The sequence below is a fragment of the Hippocampus zosterae genome, chromosome 1 (genome assembly GCF_025434085.1).
Source record: "Hippocampus zosterae strain Florida chromosome 1, ASM2543408v3, whole genome shotgun sequence".
Lineage (NCBI taxonomy): Eukaryota > Metazoa > Chordata > Actinopteri > Syngnathiformes > Syngnathidae > Hippocampus > Hippocampus zosterae.
This window is the reverse complement of record NC_067451.1, coordinates 4,262,196-4,279,144: the sequence shown is the minus strand read 5'-3', so window position 1 is coordinate 4,279,144 and position 16,949 is coordinate 4,262,196. Positions and strand designations below refer to the sequence as shown.

The window sequence follows — 16,949 nt, the reverse complement described above, 5'->3', positions numbered from 1 at the left end:
ACCCCAAAAAAAATGGAGAAGAGAGTTGAAAACAACATTGCCAGAGTTGGATTATTAAAATAAAAAAATGAAAAAAGTTAAAAAAAAAAGAAAATTAGGCTGTAATTGTGAAACGTTGCCGTGTCCCATTTGTGGGCGTGTCAGTTGAATGTGCTGAAGCCACGCCCCTGCTCATGTTAGCAGTCAATCAAATACCAATTTTACAAGGTAGAAAAATTTATGATACTTAATCTAGCATCTTTCTTATGCCGACACATCTTTGGAACTGCTTTATGTCTGGTTGCTGGGATGTATCCCACCAGGCTTTGTCACGCCATAACAACGAGGCACTCTAAAGTTACCACACCGGCCCAAAGCCCCAGTCCACAGGCTGTCTGTCAAGTATGACGAAAAAGACTCTCTGCATGATGCGCATGCACTCATGAATAACAACGAGGCACTGTTAAGCAGCCACGGCACATACTCGTTATGCTAGTATTCGCCGGATTCGCACTGATGTGAACAACGGCACTTAAGGTGCTTGAACAAGCAGTACAGAAAATAGAATTCGCTTCTACTCTCGAGGCTGTGTGAAAGGATGATGAGGATGGGCTCGGGTAATTTCGTATTGCCTACCCCCGCTTCATCTTGGTGAAATCCACAGCCACAAGTCTGTAGGACATGGCCTTTTCGTTCAGGTAACGGCTGTATCTCCGAATGAAGGTCGACATGTCGTAACCTGCGAAAGGATGGGAAAAAAAATGTGTGGCTTGCACACATTTGCTTTATTTGTGAGGAAACAAGCAGGGATAAGATGCTAACTTTTTTTTTTTTTTTGTATTATTACCTTGCAGGGCTCCCTTGTCCAGGAAGTTGGTGAGGTTGAACAACGTGTTACTGGAGGCCAGGTACTGGATGAAACGCTGAGAGATGAAAATAAAACAGACATTAGCTGCGGGAAAAGAAACGAGGGGGGGGGGGGGGTTGGATGGAAGTCGCTTCACATCTAGAAAGGCAAAGAGCCTCAGTGCGTAGCTGGCAATTGCGGTAGTCCAGTGGTTAGCACGTCGGCTTCACAGTGCAGAGGTACCGGGTTCGATTCCAGCTCCGGCCTCCCTGTGTGGAGTTTGCATGTTCTCCCCGGACCTGCGTGGGTTTTCTCCGGGTGCTCCGGTTTCCTCCCACAATCCAAAAACATGCGTGGTAGGCTGATTGAACACTCTAAATTGTCCCTAGGTGTGAGTGCGAATGGTTGTTCGTCTCTGTGTGCCCTGCGATTGGCTGGCAACCGATTCAGGGTGTCCCCCGCCTCCTGCCCGAAGACAGCTGGGATAGGCTCCTGCACCCCCCGCGACCCTAGTGAGGATCAAGCGGCTCGGAAGATGAATGAATGAATTATAATCAAGTCTTTACCACTTGAAGGCTTTCAATTGTGCATGTAGGTTGTATTTGGAACATGGCAGACTTTGGGCTAACGACACTTGAAGAGTACATACGTCACAGTGTTCGCTAACTCGAGACAAAAATAGACATGGGGGGGGGGGATTAATCGAAGACGCTACTCGTCCTGCAGCATGTCTTGAGAAGACCGCCCCCCTCCCCCATATAACACTTGGTTTCAACTTCCAAATAATCCAAGTGAACTTTTCAACTCCTCCTCCACCGACGACTCGGTCATCACGTCTCTGTTTGCATCCACGAATGCGTGTACATTGTCTTGGTAATCGTCAGTGGGCTTGGGGAGCTACGCGTTGAGAATCTCCGTCAAGCCCACATGAAAATATTCGAGAGACTTGCTACTTTGCCAGTTCCTGATTTGGCAGCGAACCACGGCCGGATGGAGCGTAGACAAACATTTGTTTACAGACATATGTGTTGTCGTGAAGTCGTTTCCGGAGGCACTGGAACGGTTTCAAGACGCGTTCATTTGAGTTTCTTTTCCTTTTTCTTTTTATTTGGGGGGGGATGCCTGCACACTCAGTCTTTAAGGAGGAAACCACAGCACCCGTGAGAGGATATAAATTGTTTTCCAAAAGGATGATCATGAATCCTAAAGAGACAATTCCATTATAAATTCCGGCTTGAGCATACGGCGGCACTTTCAACTGCAAAATGTTAATGTAATGTTCAGGCGTTAACAACAGGCCACCGAATCAATTTTTAATGCAATTTTTCCGGGTGTGCATTTGCAACCGGTGCCGAGTGGCTTTAAAATATTAACACTGAGACACTTCTGAATGTGTTCCTTTGCTTCATCACATCACCCGATGAGAGTCTGCCTCACACGGTGTGTGCACTGATATACAGCTGCATAAGGAGACCGAAACACTCAAGCGTAACGTCGGAGCCCCGCCGGGGCCCAATATGATTCACCTCACACTTCTGAGATGCTTCAAGTAGGATTCAGAAAAGAAAAAAAAAGGTGTGAGGCAACAGAGGAGTGAGAGATGCATACAGCTTCAGGTTAGTATATTGTGGAGGATAACCTGATGGATTACTTATGCAATCGATGCAGGCTAGCCTCAAAAGAACAGCGCGCATCTTTCCCTGTGTCCAAGTCTTTACAAATATGACAGGACTTCTCCCTCAACCAGACAAAAGAATGCGTCCAAACCAAATTCTGCAAGAAAGGCTTGTTGTAATAGATGACCAAATGCATTCCGGGGGGGGGAGGAAAACGCCATCATTTCATGGAACATTAAACAGTCCAAGAGACCTGCCACACGCACTGCCATGGGAGAACGCATGGGGAATTTCATTAAGTCACCACAGCCTCACAATAAACGTGATTTAAAATTGCAACAGTTTGGCTCCGACCGCGGCGGCCCGGTAGTCCAGTGGTTAGCACATCGGCTTCACAGTGCAGAGGTACCGGGTTCGATTCCAGCTCCGGCCTCCCTGTGTGGAGTTTGCATGTTCTCCCCGGGCCTGCGTGGGTTTTCTCCGGGTGCTCCGGTTTCCTCCCACATTCCAAAAACATGCATGGCAGGCTGATTGAACACTCTAAAAATTGTCCCTAGGTGTGAGTGTGAGCGTGGATGGTTGTTCGTCTCTGTGTGCCCTGTGATTGGCTGGCAACCGATTCAGGGTGTCCCCCGCCTACTGCCCGAAGACAGCTGGGATAGGCTCCAGCACCCCCCGCGACCCTAGTGAGGATCAAGCGGCTCGGAAGATGAATGAATGAATGGCTCCGACCGCCCGAGCTGGTTGCCAGTGGCCAATATCGCCTGTTAGGAGGAATTCAAGCATGTACTGTATGTGATGACTTGACATGCTTGATGCAAGCCTGTTTTTTTTTTTTTTTGCCTTGACAATGCTATCTTTGGATGGATAAACAAGTCAGTCTGGAACAAAAGTGACTGATAGGAACTTTGTGCTAATCAAGCGTGTTTGGCCCGAGGTGATTGTGCCGTCAGTGAAGACATTGCAAGTGATGACCTCGCTTCGTGTGACCTCAAAACCTCCAGAGCTCCGATTTACTGGATAAACTGTCCTTTGCATTCCCTTTCAGGAATAATATTTTCTCTGGCATATGGCAATGAGTTTAATTTGTTGTATTTTTGTGATTGGAAACCCGGCACTCGACAATAAAGCACTCTATAAAAACAAAGTATTGGAAAAAGCAAAATAGCACAATTCAAAACATTAATTGTGGTTTTAACCATATTTTTGCTTCAATTCATTGGACACTGTTCTGGTCCTTCTGGCTTGTGCGTCTTGGCCACTTGAGGGCAGCAGAGTACAAACAGACGCACACATGAAATAAAAGTTCAATATGCTTCTGGAATTTTAGTTGTTTTTTATTGAGGATAAAGAATATATGCCGCCGAGTATCATTACACTGTCTCGGTCATGTGACTCGTGTTATGATTGTTCATTCATTCATTCATTCATCTTCCGAGCCGCTTGATCCTCACTAGGGTCGCGGGGGGTGCTGGAGCCTATCCCAGCTGTCTTCGGGCAGTAGGCGGGGGGCACCCTGAATCGGTTGCCAGCCAATCGCAGGGCACACAGAAACGAACAACCATTCGCACTCACACTCACACCTAGGGACAATTTAGAGTGTTCAATCAGCCTGCCACGCATGATTTTGGAATGTGGGAGGAAACCCGGAGAAAAGCCACGCAGGCCCGGGGGAGAACATGCAAACTCCACACGGGGAGGCCGGAGCTGGAATCGAACCCGGTACCTCTGCACTGTGAAGCCGACGCGCTAACCACTGGACTACCGGGCCGCCGCATCATATTTATTCATTCATTCATTCATCTACCGAGCCGCTTGATCCTCACTAGGGTCGCGGGGGGTGCTGGAGCCTATCCCAGCTGTCTTCGGGCAGTAGGCGGGGGACACCCTGAATCGGTTGCCAGCCAATCGCAGGGCACACAGTAACGAACAACCATTCGCACTCACACTCACACGTGGGGACAATTTAGAGTGTTCAATCAGCCTGCCACGCATGTTTTTGGAATGTGGGAGGAAACCGGAGCACCCGAGAAAACCCACGCTGGCCCGGGGAGAACATGCAAACTCCACACAGGGAGGCCGGAGCTGGAATCGAACCCCGTACCTCTGCACTGTGAAGCCGACGTGCTAACCACTGGACTACCGGGCCGCCCTGTTATGATTGTGTTTATTTTTATGATTCTGCTCTCGACAATGTCACAGAGGCAAATGCTTTTGATCTAGGACAAATTGGGCTCGTGCACGAGCGCACCGCCAGCGTCTCGTGTCAGCCGTACCGCTTCGCACGCATTCACAAAGGGAAAGCAGAGGACCCTGCTGACATCTGCAATCTCGTCCGTGCCCCTCATCAGTCCCCATCGACTTTCGCTCATCCTCTCCAGCGCTCGACGGACGCTTTTGTTCACAATGCACCTTAGCACATTCAACACGTTTCATTCAGAGCCTCGGCTGGAGCAATCCGTTTGTGAGGGATACTGAATTGAAGCATCACGATTGTAATGTCGCGTTCAACCTTGTGCTGGGATGCTTGTTGCAAACACAAACACGTAAAAAAAAAGAGAAAATGACGAGTGCTATTGAAAAGTCAATTGCCAATGGAGAATTTTTCAGTCTAAAAACGTCAGGGCTGCAGAGGGCTTCATTTGCGAGTCAAAAACATTGACTCGTTGTTACAAAAGCCAAAGCACCCTAAAATACAAGAAAATTCACAAAAGGAAAAGAAAGGAAGATATAAACAATGTACGACCGAAAGAAAAGAAAAACACTCATGCATGCATTACCCAAGCCGCTTATCCGCTCGAGGCTCGCGGGGGGGTGCATTTCTATTTTACCGGCGAGCCCCTTGCTTTGAGGGACAGAAAAAGAGCTGAACATGGGCTGGAACTGAGGGAGTGGAAATGAGCTCTTGCAGTCATTGTTTGGAACTTCCTGCTGGACTGTTTTTGATCCGTCGCATACAGACACAAGCTGATACGGCACGACAAGTAGCCTCCAACTAAGTCTTTCCCAATAAAATCACGTTCAAATTTTGTCTTTTTAGGCTACGGTCACACTGCAGGCTCTGATGCCCAATTCAGATTTTTGTTGTTGTTGTCAAATCCGACCTTCATTTCTAACTATCCGACTTCAACGGACAGTTAGGACGGCAGAAAAAATCGTTGGCACCGCCCTACCCACTCTTGAGGACTTGCACACTGCAAGAATCAAGACAAGGGCACGGAAAATCCTCCTGGATCCCCCGCACCCTGCCCACCACCTTTTTCAGCCACTCCCCTCAGGCAGACGCTACAGATCCATGCGCACCAAATCCAGTAGACACTTAAACAGCTTCTTCCCTCTAGCCATTAACTCCTTAAACAGTCACTGACATAGTCACTCTTCTTGCACCACAAAATGGTACTACAAAACTACTGGTTACTCTAAAATGGTTCAATGATTTTTGTTGTTTACGATGATACTAGTGCAGCGTGTTATACCGGAGACAAATTCCTTGTGTGTTCTACATACTTGGGCAATAAAGATGATTCTGATTCTGATTCATTTATATCTGACCATATTTGTTCACACCGAGTGACGTGCATTCCCCCCCCCCCCCCCCCCAAAAGAAAGAACTAAAGAAAAATAAAACGTCACATGTCGCAGTGTTCAAGGAATTAATTATGATGCCACGTGTAGGTGCTCAAAGGGGTGAGGCGGGAAGAGATGGAAATATTTTGGGGGTATGAGTCAAACGCTCCACGACCTCCTCGTTTAATGGAGACGTCCACTGAAGATGACGTTAAGTCATTGCCGCGCCTAATGAATAAACCGCCCGCGCGGCTGAATAACGACTATCACCACAAGCGGTCACTTTATACGCGATGCTTCAAATGGGATTAAATTCACATCAAATGTAAAGACAACAACTGTTACTTTGCAGATTCACGGATGATGTCAGTAGTTTCCCGAGCACTCTTTTCAGCCTACGCGGAGCACACATTGAGCTTTTGATGACTGATAGATCCATGTGTACGGATGAGTGTTTATAAGGCAGGCAAAACGCATTCATATCCGGTTTATATCCTCATAAGAAAGGGGCCCAAGTCGGATTTTGGGATGGGGTGGAAATCAGGATTGTAATGTTCACAGTGCATGAAAAAAAAATTTAAGAAATAAAAATCTGATATGTGTCGCATAAGGGGAATTTTATTTTATTTTTTAAATTAAGCTGCAGTGTGATTTTAGCCACATGTGCAGTGAATCCTTGACATAATGTAATTTGTTTTATGACAATTCGGACATTTTTCACACAGGGTTGCATTCGCTTTTGTTGCCAGCGCTTTAGACATGAATGGCTGTGTGTGGCGTTATTTCGAAGAAGCCGGAAAGTTACACCGATACTACCATATAGTGAAATTGTTGTTGCCTGAAAAGATCCAGTGAAATTGGATGTGTTTTCAAGCCTGCCCGCAAAAACAGAATCTTTTCAATTACAATGACCCGGTTACGTAGCGTTCTCTTGACTTTACAGATTGCCAAGCCAGATTTGTACGGTCTATTGACCCCAATTCTGTGGTTTCTAATTTTACGGGCAGATTTCTTTCAGCCGTGACGAAAATGGATAGTCTGGCCTTGAGGGAGAGGGACACCTGGCTCAGCACAACCGCCCTGACAGGCCCGATGACTGCAGGCCGATCAGTCCGCTCTCAACTACGATAATGCGCAGTGTACTGCAAGTTGCTTGTGCTCCGTGCAATGATTGCATATAACTTTGTCTATTGGCACAGTAAACAATCTGATAAAACATTTTGAAACAAACAAAAATTGTACCTAAATAAATGTTGGTTAGCAAACTATTCTCAAAGACTAAATGCCCAGATATTGTACCTTCTGTAAAGAACTGGTCAGTTGTATTTAACTTGATGTATTGTAATAAAGAAACACTTAAACCTCTAAGAAACAAAGATGTAGACTTTAAACATTTAATTCATTCATTGATTCATTCATCTTCCGAGCCGCTTGATTCTCACTAGGGTCGCGGGGGGTGCTGGAGCCTATCCCAGCCGTCTTCGGGCAGTAGGCGGGGGACACCCTGAATCGGTCGCCAGCCAATCACAGGGCACACAGAGACGAACAACCATCCACGCTCACAACTAGGGACAATTTAGAGTGTTCAATCAGCCTGCCACGCATGTTTTTGGAATGTGGGAGGAAACCAGAGCACCTGGAGAAAACCCACGCAGGCCCGGGGAGAACATGCAAACTCCACACAGGGAGGCCGGAGCTGGAATCGAACCCGGTACCTCTGCACTGTGAAGCCGACGTGCTAACCACTGGACTACCCCACGGGCCGCCCACATTTAATTCAGTGACTTTCAAAATCCTTGCGTGACGAGAGACAAACTGAAGTCTATCAAAATAAAATCTGAACCTTCACTTTGAGCGGGAACAAAATAAACATCATCTTAATTGGGTCAGTGAATCAATTTTACCAATTCTAATGCGATCGGCTCCGAGCAACCCTGACAGTCAAAATAAGTTACATTTGAAGGCAACAAGTTAGATAACGCAGCCCATTTCAGGAACACAACAAGAACTCCCTGCAGCTCCTCAGCGACCTACTTAGCACCATTTCGAGTGAACAAAAATTTTACACCAACTTGCACAGCTTGTGCAAACATTTAACACGGTCGTGTGATGAACTAGAGTCTCGGGATGGTATTTACAGTCTTGACTTCAGAAGCCGGCTAATTATGGAGCATAGTATTTGATTAGACTGCCATTTTGGAAGGCGGGGGGGGGGGGGGGGGGGGAGGGTGTCACCCATTTAAACACAACTTTATTGATAAAGAGCTCAAAAAGACAAAAGGTTACTTGGCATTAAAAACAAAAAAAACGGAACAAAATATCACATTTCTTCCTCTTTTCGGAGATCATTGACGCAATAACCGACAAAAGGGAGCACCGCCCAAGATAGGGAAACACCAACTCCCCAAAAGTGCATTAGCTTGGGTGTGTGTGAGGAAAAAAAATAAAAATGGATGCACAACAGTTTGTTAAAAATTTTCACAAATTCTGCATCCTTTACTATATAACAAGTTTTTACTTTCATTCCTGTCTGAAACCACCACAATTTATCATTTAATTACATACTCTCATTTTATTTCCTGAAAACATGACCCCGACATACCAAAGCTGTTTGTTTTTTTTTGTTGTTTTTTTTTACCTCAAGGTTTTAGATTCAGATACTATTTAATCAGTATTTACTAAATATGTCAAATTGACAACGTTTGACCCTGTTGAGGAATGCGGCATTTGTGTGCATCTGTCACCGTTCAATTGACCAACTGCTGATGCTAATGTCATTAGCATTAATAGATGACAAGAACGTGCCACTGTGCTGTGTAGGGAGTCGAGTTAGAAGGTAACATAGTGATGTTGCCTCCACTGACTAGCCTTGGCTTCTGTTTTGTGTGTGTGTGTGTGTGTGTGTGCGTGTGTGTGTGTGTAGTGTCCCACCTCATTGCCATACATCATGAGGTGGTGCGTGGTGATAAGGGCTTTAAAGACCACCACCCAGCTGGAGTTGGCCGTGCGCTCGAACAGCGTGTCCGCTAACTGGGGAATGTTCACGTTCATCTCATTGGTGCAGTGGATCAAATCTGGACACGATGACAAAACAAACATAAACACAACAGAAAAGAGGTCATGAGAAAGGTTTGATCGGGAACACCGGCATACTGCTTTGCACACACATAAAAAATAGAGATGTACTTAGGACATGACAAACATTCGATATCAGCCTCAAGTCTCACATGGTCATCAATCATGAAATATGACAAGAACAGAATTTTTTTTTTAACCTCCCTTCCGAGTCCTTGTGCCTCTTTGAAGAACATGAGCAGCCAGTTCCTACACCTGGTAACAACGGAAACGGCTTCTCATTAGACTACCGGAGGGTGACGTCAGGGGGAAATGTCCCGCCGGATACGTCATCATGTTGTTGGTCCACATGCTTTTGCGCGTGCAGCCTAATTCGATGCAACCCATCGTCTGCGTAGCCTTTGCCCACTTAACACATAATCGCACCAACTGCATAGTACAAGATGGCACCTCTCCCACCTGCCATGGAGAGCTATTTAAGCTCATACAAATGATGCATATCGCAGCTCGTTGAAAGGATTGAATGAGAATCCAAACAATACAAAGTGCTTCACGTGTCACGCCGTTAGTGACGGTCGATAAAAAATGGCTTTCGGAGGCATGTTGGGTGAAGACTGACACACTGAATAGAAATTAGCATTACTCAGTGTACGAGTAATTAAAAAAATATATATTCATATATATATATATATGGCGGCCCGGTAGGCCAGTGGTTAGCACGTCGGCTTCACAGTGCACAGGTATCGGGTTCGATTCCAGCTCCGGCCTCCCTGTGTGGAGTTTGCATGCTCTCCCCGGGCCTGCGTGGGTTTTCTCCGGGTGCTCCGTTTTCCTCCCACATTCCAAAAACATGCGTGGCAGGCTGATTGAACACTCTAAATTGTCCCTAGGTGTGAGTGTGAGTGCGAATGGTTGTTCGTTTCTGTGTGCCCTGCGATTGGCTGGCAACCGATTCAGGGTGTTCACTGCTCGAAGACAGCTGGGATAGGCTCCAGCACCCCCCGCGACCCTAGTGACGATCAAGCGGCTCGGAAGATGAATGAATGAATGAAAAAAATATATATATATATATATTATATATATATATTTTTTTTAAAGTACCACAGAACCAAAATGACAATGATCCGTTTATGTCCATCTCAGGAGGCGGCCATTTTGGCACTTGCTGTCGACGGTAAACGTAACGAACGACCAATCATGCCTGAGCAACTTTGAGGTCACTTTCCGTCGACAGCAAGTTGTAAAATGCTCCCCTCCTCACCGAGATGGACAAAAAAGTTGTTTTATGTTGCCGTGTTTAGACTAGTGAGGGTGAATACATATTGCTGGAAAGACAAATTTGGGGTTGACTTGTGCTTTAAATGCAGCAACAGCTCTCTCCAACTCTGAGAGACAAGAAATGGCGATAAACGCAAACACCCCCTGAGGACCTTACTTATGCACATGCAGTGTCATCTGGAATTATTTAGCCAACCCGCGAGGCGTGTTTCGAAAGCTATCGGCGGGGAGCGTCGCTCACCGACATCCTGAATCACAGTATCCGCAAATTAAAGAGCGACAGGTACGGGGTTGCGTGTGACGCATTTCAAAGACTTCCCTTCAAACAAGTGTGAATTATTTCGCGGTGAACGATCGCGCTCCCGACCGGTTGCATTTGACGAGGCAATTAGGAAATACCGTTTGAAGCGGAGTCAAGTACACAGCCCACAGCTATGCAGTTGCACTGAGTCATTAGCAATAAAGGAAGACACTTGCCAGACAATCATGTCGTAAAACACAGTCAAATAAGAGTAGCTAGTCCATACGATTTATAAGCTTGTATATACATACACTGTATTTCCATGTAAAATCTGACATAGGAATGAAATATATTTGGGCACATATAAGCAACTCAACTTTATTTATATCGCACTTTGAAACAACCATCACTGCCTACAAGGTGCTGCGCATGGAGGAAAAAAAAAAATCACATCATGCAACAAAGACAGTGAAAGCAGTAATTTTATTTTTTTTTAGCTTTTCAGTATCCTAATATTTTGAAACTATAAAAATAGGAGAACTTGAAGTGGTTTTGTCAGCCCTTATTCTAACATTTCCGTACAGATTTCTGGGGATGCTACGCGGGAGAGAAAGAATTTTGGTGTTGCGCCAACACAAATAAGTATTATTTACTCTCGCTAACTTAAACCCTGAAAGAGAATGTGCTCTTCATTTCAACCTAACTTGTGTGTTTTTATTCAGTTTGGAAGCGGGAGGAAAGTCTCATTAGGTCTGCGGGGATGCTTGAGCACGAGTGTGATCGTGTAAAGAGGCTACATGTGCTGACTTAATCAGGCCGAGTGCAAAGCATGAGATGTCACTGATCCCAGAGCTGAAAGAGCGATGTGGGGAGGGTGCAAGGCCAAGTGCGCAAAAAAAAAAAAAAAGATGACAGAACATGAACGGCGGACAGAAAGAAAGACATGATTAAAAGGAAATGTTACAGAGAACAAAGAGGCAAGCGGCTCAATAATAAACGCGTTCCTTCACCTCCAATCCTGCTCTGACCGGGACAAACTGCTCTGAGGTTCAGCGATACATCCGAGACGGGCCGATACCGAAGTTAGGAGAGTTCATGAGGACGAACGGGACCCCCCCCCCCCCCAAAAAAAAATGGAATTGCTGTCAGGCTGATGAATAAAAAAATAACAATCATAATAACAATAATAATTAAATGATGTGAAGAAAAATTGTAAATAGTACTGCGATTTATCCATTTGTGTTCATATTGTATTTAATTGAAAGATGTTTATTGTTTTTTTTTCTCTTCCTCCTTTCTTCTTTCTACATACATTCTTGCTGCTGGAGGCTGTAAATTTCCCCAGTGTGGGACGAATAAAGGATATCTTATCTTATCTTAAAAATGCTTTTAACCCTTTATGGGACAGCAGTCATTACAGTGGACAACTTATCATGTTATCCGGTTACAGGGTGTGTGAAAGGGTTGAATAAACAAAACATAACTGAAACTACATTTTCTGTTTATAGAACGAGCAAGACTGACGATAGTTATAGAGAAAAGGTCCTTTGTTTCCATTTTTTGTCAATTATCATACGTGCGCTTTTGCGGTTCATTTGAGGAGAACTTATGTTGGTTACCATTTGGTAAAGAAAGAAGACGTGAGGACAAACTGTTGGGAACTGAAGTTTATTTTACTCTATGACACCATATTTAGTGACCCTTTTTTGTTGTTTTTCCTCTTGCGCTGAAAGACTGCATGTTTTAAAAAAAAAACTAAAACTAAAACTAATACTAAAGCTTAACTAAAAAGAAGCCTTTTCAAAAACAGAAAAACATCCATCCATCCATTTTCGGAACCGCTTAATCCTCACTAGGGTCGCGGGGGTGCTGGAGCCTATCCCAGCCATCTTCGGGCAGTAAGCGGGGGACACCCTGAATCAGTTGCCAGCCAATCGCAGGGCACACAGAGACGAACAACCATCCACACTCACAATCACACCTAGTGACAATTTAGAGCGTCCAATCAGCATGTTTTTGGAATGTGGGAGGAAACCGGAGCATCCGGAGAAAACCCACGCAAGCCCGGGGAGAACATGCAAACTCCACACAGGGAGGCCGGAGCTGGAATCGAACCCGGTACCTCTGCACTGTGAAGCCGACGTGCTAACCACTGGACTACCGGGCCGCCCAAATTTTTAAAAAAATCCCTAATAACGAATTAAGACTAATTGAATTGGAGGCTACCAACTACAATGAAAAATCCAAAACTATTGTAGAAACCTGGCAGAGACGCAATTGTGAATAGGATCTTATGCCTCACGCTTGTGAGGGCCATTGTTATCACTCATCTTTGACCTCGCTGGCCTTTGATTGAGCCACAATAGACCAGAGACTTCCTGGCACCAAGCGACACGCGTGTAAATGTGCGGGTGTGTGCATGCGCGTATGCGTTAGTTAGTCAGCTATGAAGCTTCCTCCTCTGACTATCAAGTATTAACGACCTGGAAATACCAACTGCTGAGTAACAGACACGACTCAATTTTATTTTTCACAGCATTTCGTGATGTGAAGACCGACGGCGGAATCTCTTGAGTGCACAGGTAACCAGTTAAGGATTGGCCGGAGCAAGGTTTATGCGCTTTCGCTTAGGTGTTGCAGTTTTAGGGGTGAGCAGAGACAACAAGACGAGGAGCCTCCAGCTGCTAAGGATTAACACCTGGCAAGCGTCTGTGCCTCGTCTGGCGCTTCATTCCCATTCCTTGGGTAGGCTGAAAGCAGCATTTACCCCCCCTACCACCACCGCCGCCGCCCCTTCAGTGCTCTTGACTGTAAGCACTGAAGAAGTGTGAAGCAGGGTGAGGCTCCGCGGCCCTCTGTAGAGCCGAGAAAACCCACTGCAGTCTTTCTGGCAAACAAACCGTGAAAGACAAATTTTCTGCTGCATCCCACCGCTTCTTCGTTTGAGACGAGAGGCCAATCCATTTCACAAAATGAAACAAGCGATGATGGGTGTGAAAAAAAAAAAAACGGGAGCAGATTGTGTCGTCAGGTAAAAGGAAAGACGTAGGAATCAAGAAATTAACAAGGAAGAAGCAAAGAGGAAGGAAAGGCAGAGTGTCAACAGAAGTTTGCCTATTAATAGATTAGTTTGAGCGCTGTTGTTTTTCATGCCATCCCGGGGGTTGGGGCTTTCTCCTCATAGAAATAAATACTGACTCCCTTTTCTGTCGGGGGGCTATCTCGATATGATCAACTTCGACCCAATGGGACTGCGTGCAAACGACGGAGTGCGTCACAGCATCAAGTCGGCTCGATGCGCGTAGGTAGAGCGCGGCAACTTAAACAAGCGGCTGAAGTTCCCGGGAGAACGCTGCTATAAATACCGCCCCCCATCTTCCCCTCACCGTACCCCCACATCAGAGACAAACACTGAACGTTCAGACGTATTCAAACAGCAACACAGAAGCATGTACTTCTTATGTGTGCTGTATTGATGCATGAACTCAGCAAGCCCCCCCCCCCAAAAAAAGTTTCTACTTCCAGTTTAGTGAAAGAGGCGTGCAAGTCCACAGTTGAGCAACGAACCTCCTTTCCTGCCTGGGAGTCTCAACTAGACCTATCTTTAGTCAGCAGTCAGGGAGGGGCGACCCCTGCTCTGTTCGGATAGCATTCCACTCACCTCCCATCAAGTCGCAAGCTAGCCCAACATGTCCAGCTATATTGTATAACTATAATATAGATATAGTTATATGATAACTATATCTATATTATAGTTATTATTAATATAGATAATAATAACTATATTATTATCACTCTCGCACCGTATGATCGATGCGAATAACCCTAAGCCCGTCTATGGTGTTTCAGGCGATGTTAGCATTACGCTCGTAGAATTGTGTCACTTGACAGTTTGGTTGAACATTTGGACAATAACATACATTCATTCATTCATTCATTCATCTTCCGAGCCGCTTGATCCTCACTAGGGTTGCGGGGGGTGCTGGAGCCTATCCCAGCTGTCTTTGGGCAGTAGGCGGGGGACACCCTGAATCGGTTGCCAGCCAATCGCAGGGCACACAGAAACGAACAACCATCCACACTCACACCGAGGGACAATTTAGAGTGTTCAATCAGCCTGCCACGCATGTTTTTGGAATGTGGGAGGAAACCGGAGCACCCGGAGAAAACCCACGCAAGCCCGGGGAGAACATGCAAACTCCACACAGGGAGGCCGGAGCTGGAATCGAACCCGATACCTCTGCACTGTGAAGCGGACGTGCTAACCACTGGGCTGATGGGCCGCCCTGGACAATAACAATGCAACGATTTATTTGTTTTCTTCTGTTGAACTCATTCACTCCCAGCCCGGTCAAAATGGATCTTTGACTTCTATTGCCGTCAATGGCAGCGAATGTTACAAAGTTAACGTCGATGAAGTGAGAAATCAACAACTTGGAAAAAAAAAAAGAACACGTGGCCTCTTATTTGAAGACGTACAAGACTGAGATTGTGAAAACAGGCCATAAAGAATACTTTTCCCAAATCCGTTTTCATGTTTTACACACCGTGTCTCATGTACCATGCTCAACAAATCACTCATTTAGAAAAGCCTCTCCAAACTGGCAAACGTAGCTCTCGAAGACGCGCGCAATAATGACTATCTCGTCAACAAACCGTGTGATTGCGGCCATGATCACCATTCAGGTTCCCTTGCCAACTTGGTCCATTGAACACCAGCCAGCTGCCTACGTTGCTGCCATGACAACACGAGAGCTGGCCGGAGGGAAAATAGTCTTGACGTGAAATGTCACAATTCTTCTGGACTGGCTGTGAGATGGTGGAACAACAATTGAGCTGGTCCGAAGACTGGCCCCATGCGGTCTCCCCCTCTAGAGTCTCACTGACTTTTATGGAGATGTCTTCCACGGATATGATGGAGGGACTCTTCCTTGTGATTGCCGCTTCTACCCAGCTGAGAATTAGTTATGCATGCACTTCCTAACCAAATGCATGACAAAAATTTTGCTATTTTGAATATGGACAAATCACATGATCTTGATACGATTTAGTTTCACCCCCCGCCCCAAAAATAATGTTCTCACTCCAAATTTTAAGATTATTGAGGGACCATGTTTTTCTGCGTATCATTCCCAATCCGCATAAAATGATTTGGCCGACTGTGTGCCATCTAGTGGCGATTGGTGATATGACAACTTGAACACTACAGTCGAGCCTTGCATATTCGCAGTTCGGCAGACTTTTGTTTCCGTAGTTTTGATTGTTCACTTTTTTTCAGGATTATTTCTATTATGTTTATATGTGAAACAAGTCGAATGTTTATCAACATGTTTTTCGTCCTTTCTGGGTTTGTTAAAAAAAATAAGACATTTTGTTTTTGAATATTAATCAAAGGGCTATTTAGAATGTGGTCTAAGGTAGCATGGCCGCCAGTTGCCCATCCCTGTTTAAACCTTAAAGATATATTACTTCTGCGTCATTACTTTTTTTTTTTTTTGCACGTTACCTTGTTCGCATAAACAGTTCTAATGGATGTTTTTTGCAGGATAAAATCTAACTGAATATTTGATATTTTCTGGTCTTTATATCTTCCTTTCATTCATTCATCTTCCTAACCGCTTGATCCTCACTAGGGTCGCGGGGAGTGCTGGAGCCTATCCCAGCCGTCTCCGGGCAGTAGGCGGGGGACACCCTGAATCGGTTGCCAGCCAATCGCAGGGCACACAGAGACGAACAACCATTCGCACTCACACTCACACCTAGGGACAATTTAGAGTGTTCAATCAGCCTGCCATGCATATTTTTGGAATGTGGGAGGAAACCGGAGCACCCGGAGAAAACCCACGCAGGCCCGGGGAGAACATGCAAACTCCACACAGGGAGGCCGGAGCTGGAATCGAACCCGGTACCTCTGCACTGTGAAGCCGACGTGCTAACCACTGGACTACCGGGCCGCCCGTCTTTATATCTTATTGAAGTTATTCCTTTCAGAAAGATTTAACAAGACGGCAAAAAAAAAAAATCAATCGTGATTAAACATTTCAGGTGGCTACAACTAAATATATTGAAAAGATTTATCGTACCGATTTATACAATGTGCGCCTGCCCAGTCAAGCCAGACGAAGTGGCCCCGGGCCATCGGGCTGCTGTTAATGTCGAACCATGATACTGCATGCGCTGTCATGACAATCTAATCTGCCCATGACCGTCACAATCAGGAGTGCTGGATGATCTAACTTCAAGCTGATATCAACATTGTCACTTTTTTTTCCCTGTCTTGATTGGAAAGTCGGAGCAACATTTCTTCCAGACAACTTTAATTCGCATTAAGTAAAGTTAAAACCGA

The 16,949-nt window shown here is 45.5% G+C and overlaps 1 protein-coding gene across 20 annotated transcripts in view; it reads right to left on the bottom strand.

Annotated features, from left to right (window-relative positions):
* si:ch211-200p22.4 (phosphatidylinositol-binding clathrin assembly protein) overlaps positions 1–16,949 on the bottom strand; it is a 41,651-nt gene that overhangs the window by 22,339 nt on the left and 2,363 nt on the right. For all 20 annotated transcript variants that reach the window (XM_052062401.1, XM_052062444.1, XM_052062407.1 and 17 more), the window contains exons 2-4: positions 8,941–9,083; positions 827–902; positions 616–718 (exon numbers count right to left, since the gene is read on the bottom strand). In XM_052062401.1, the coding sequence (XP_051918361.1) occupies positions 616–718; positions 827–902; positions 8,941–9,083 (322 nt within the window). The remainder of the gene's footprint in view (positions 1–615; positions 719–826; positions 903–8,940; positions 9,084–16,949) is intronic.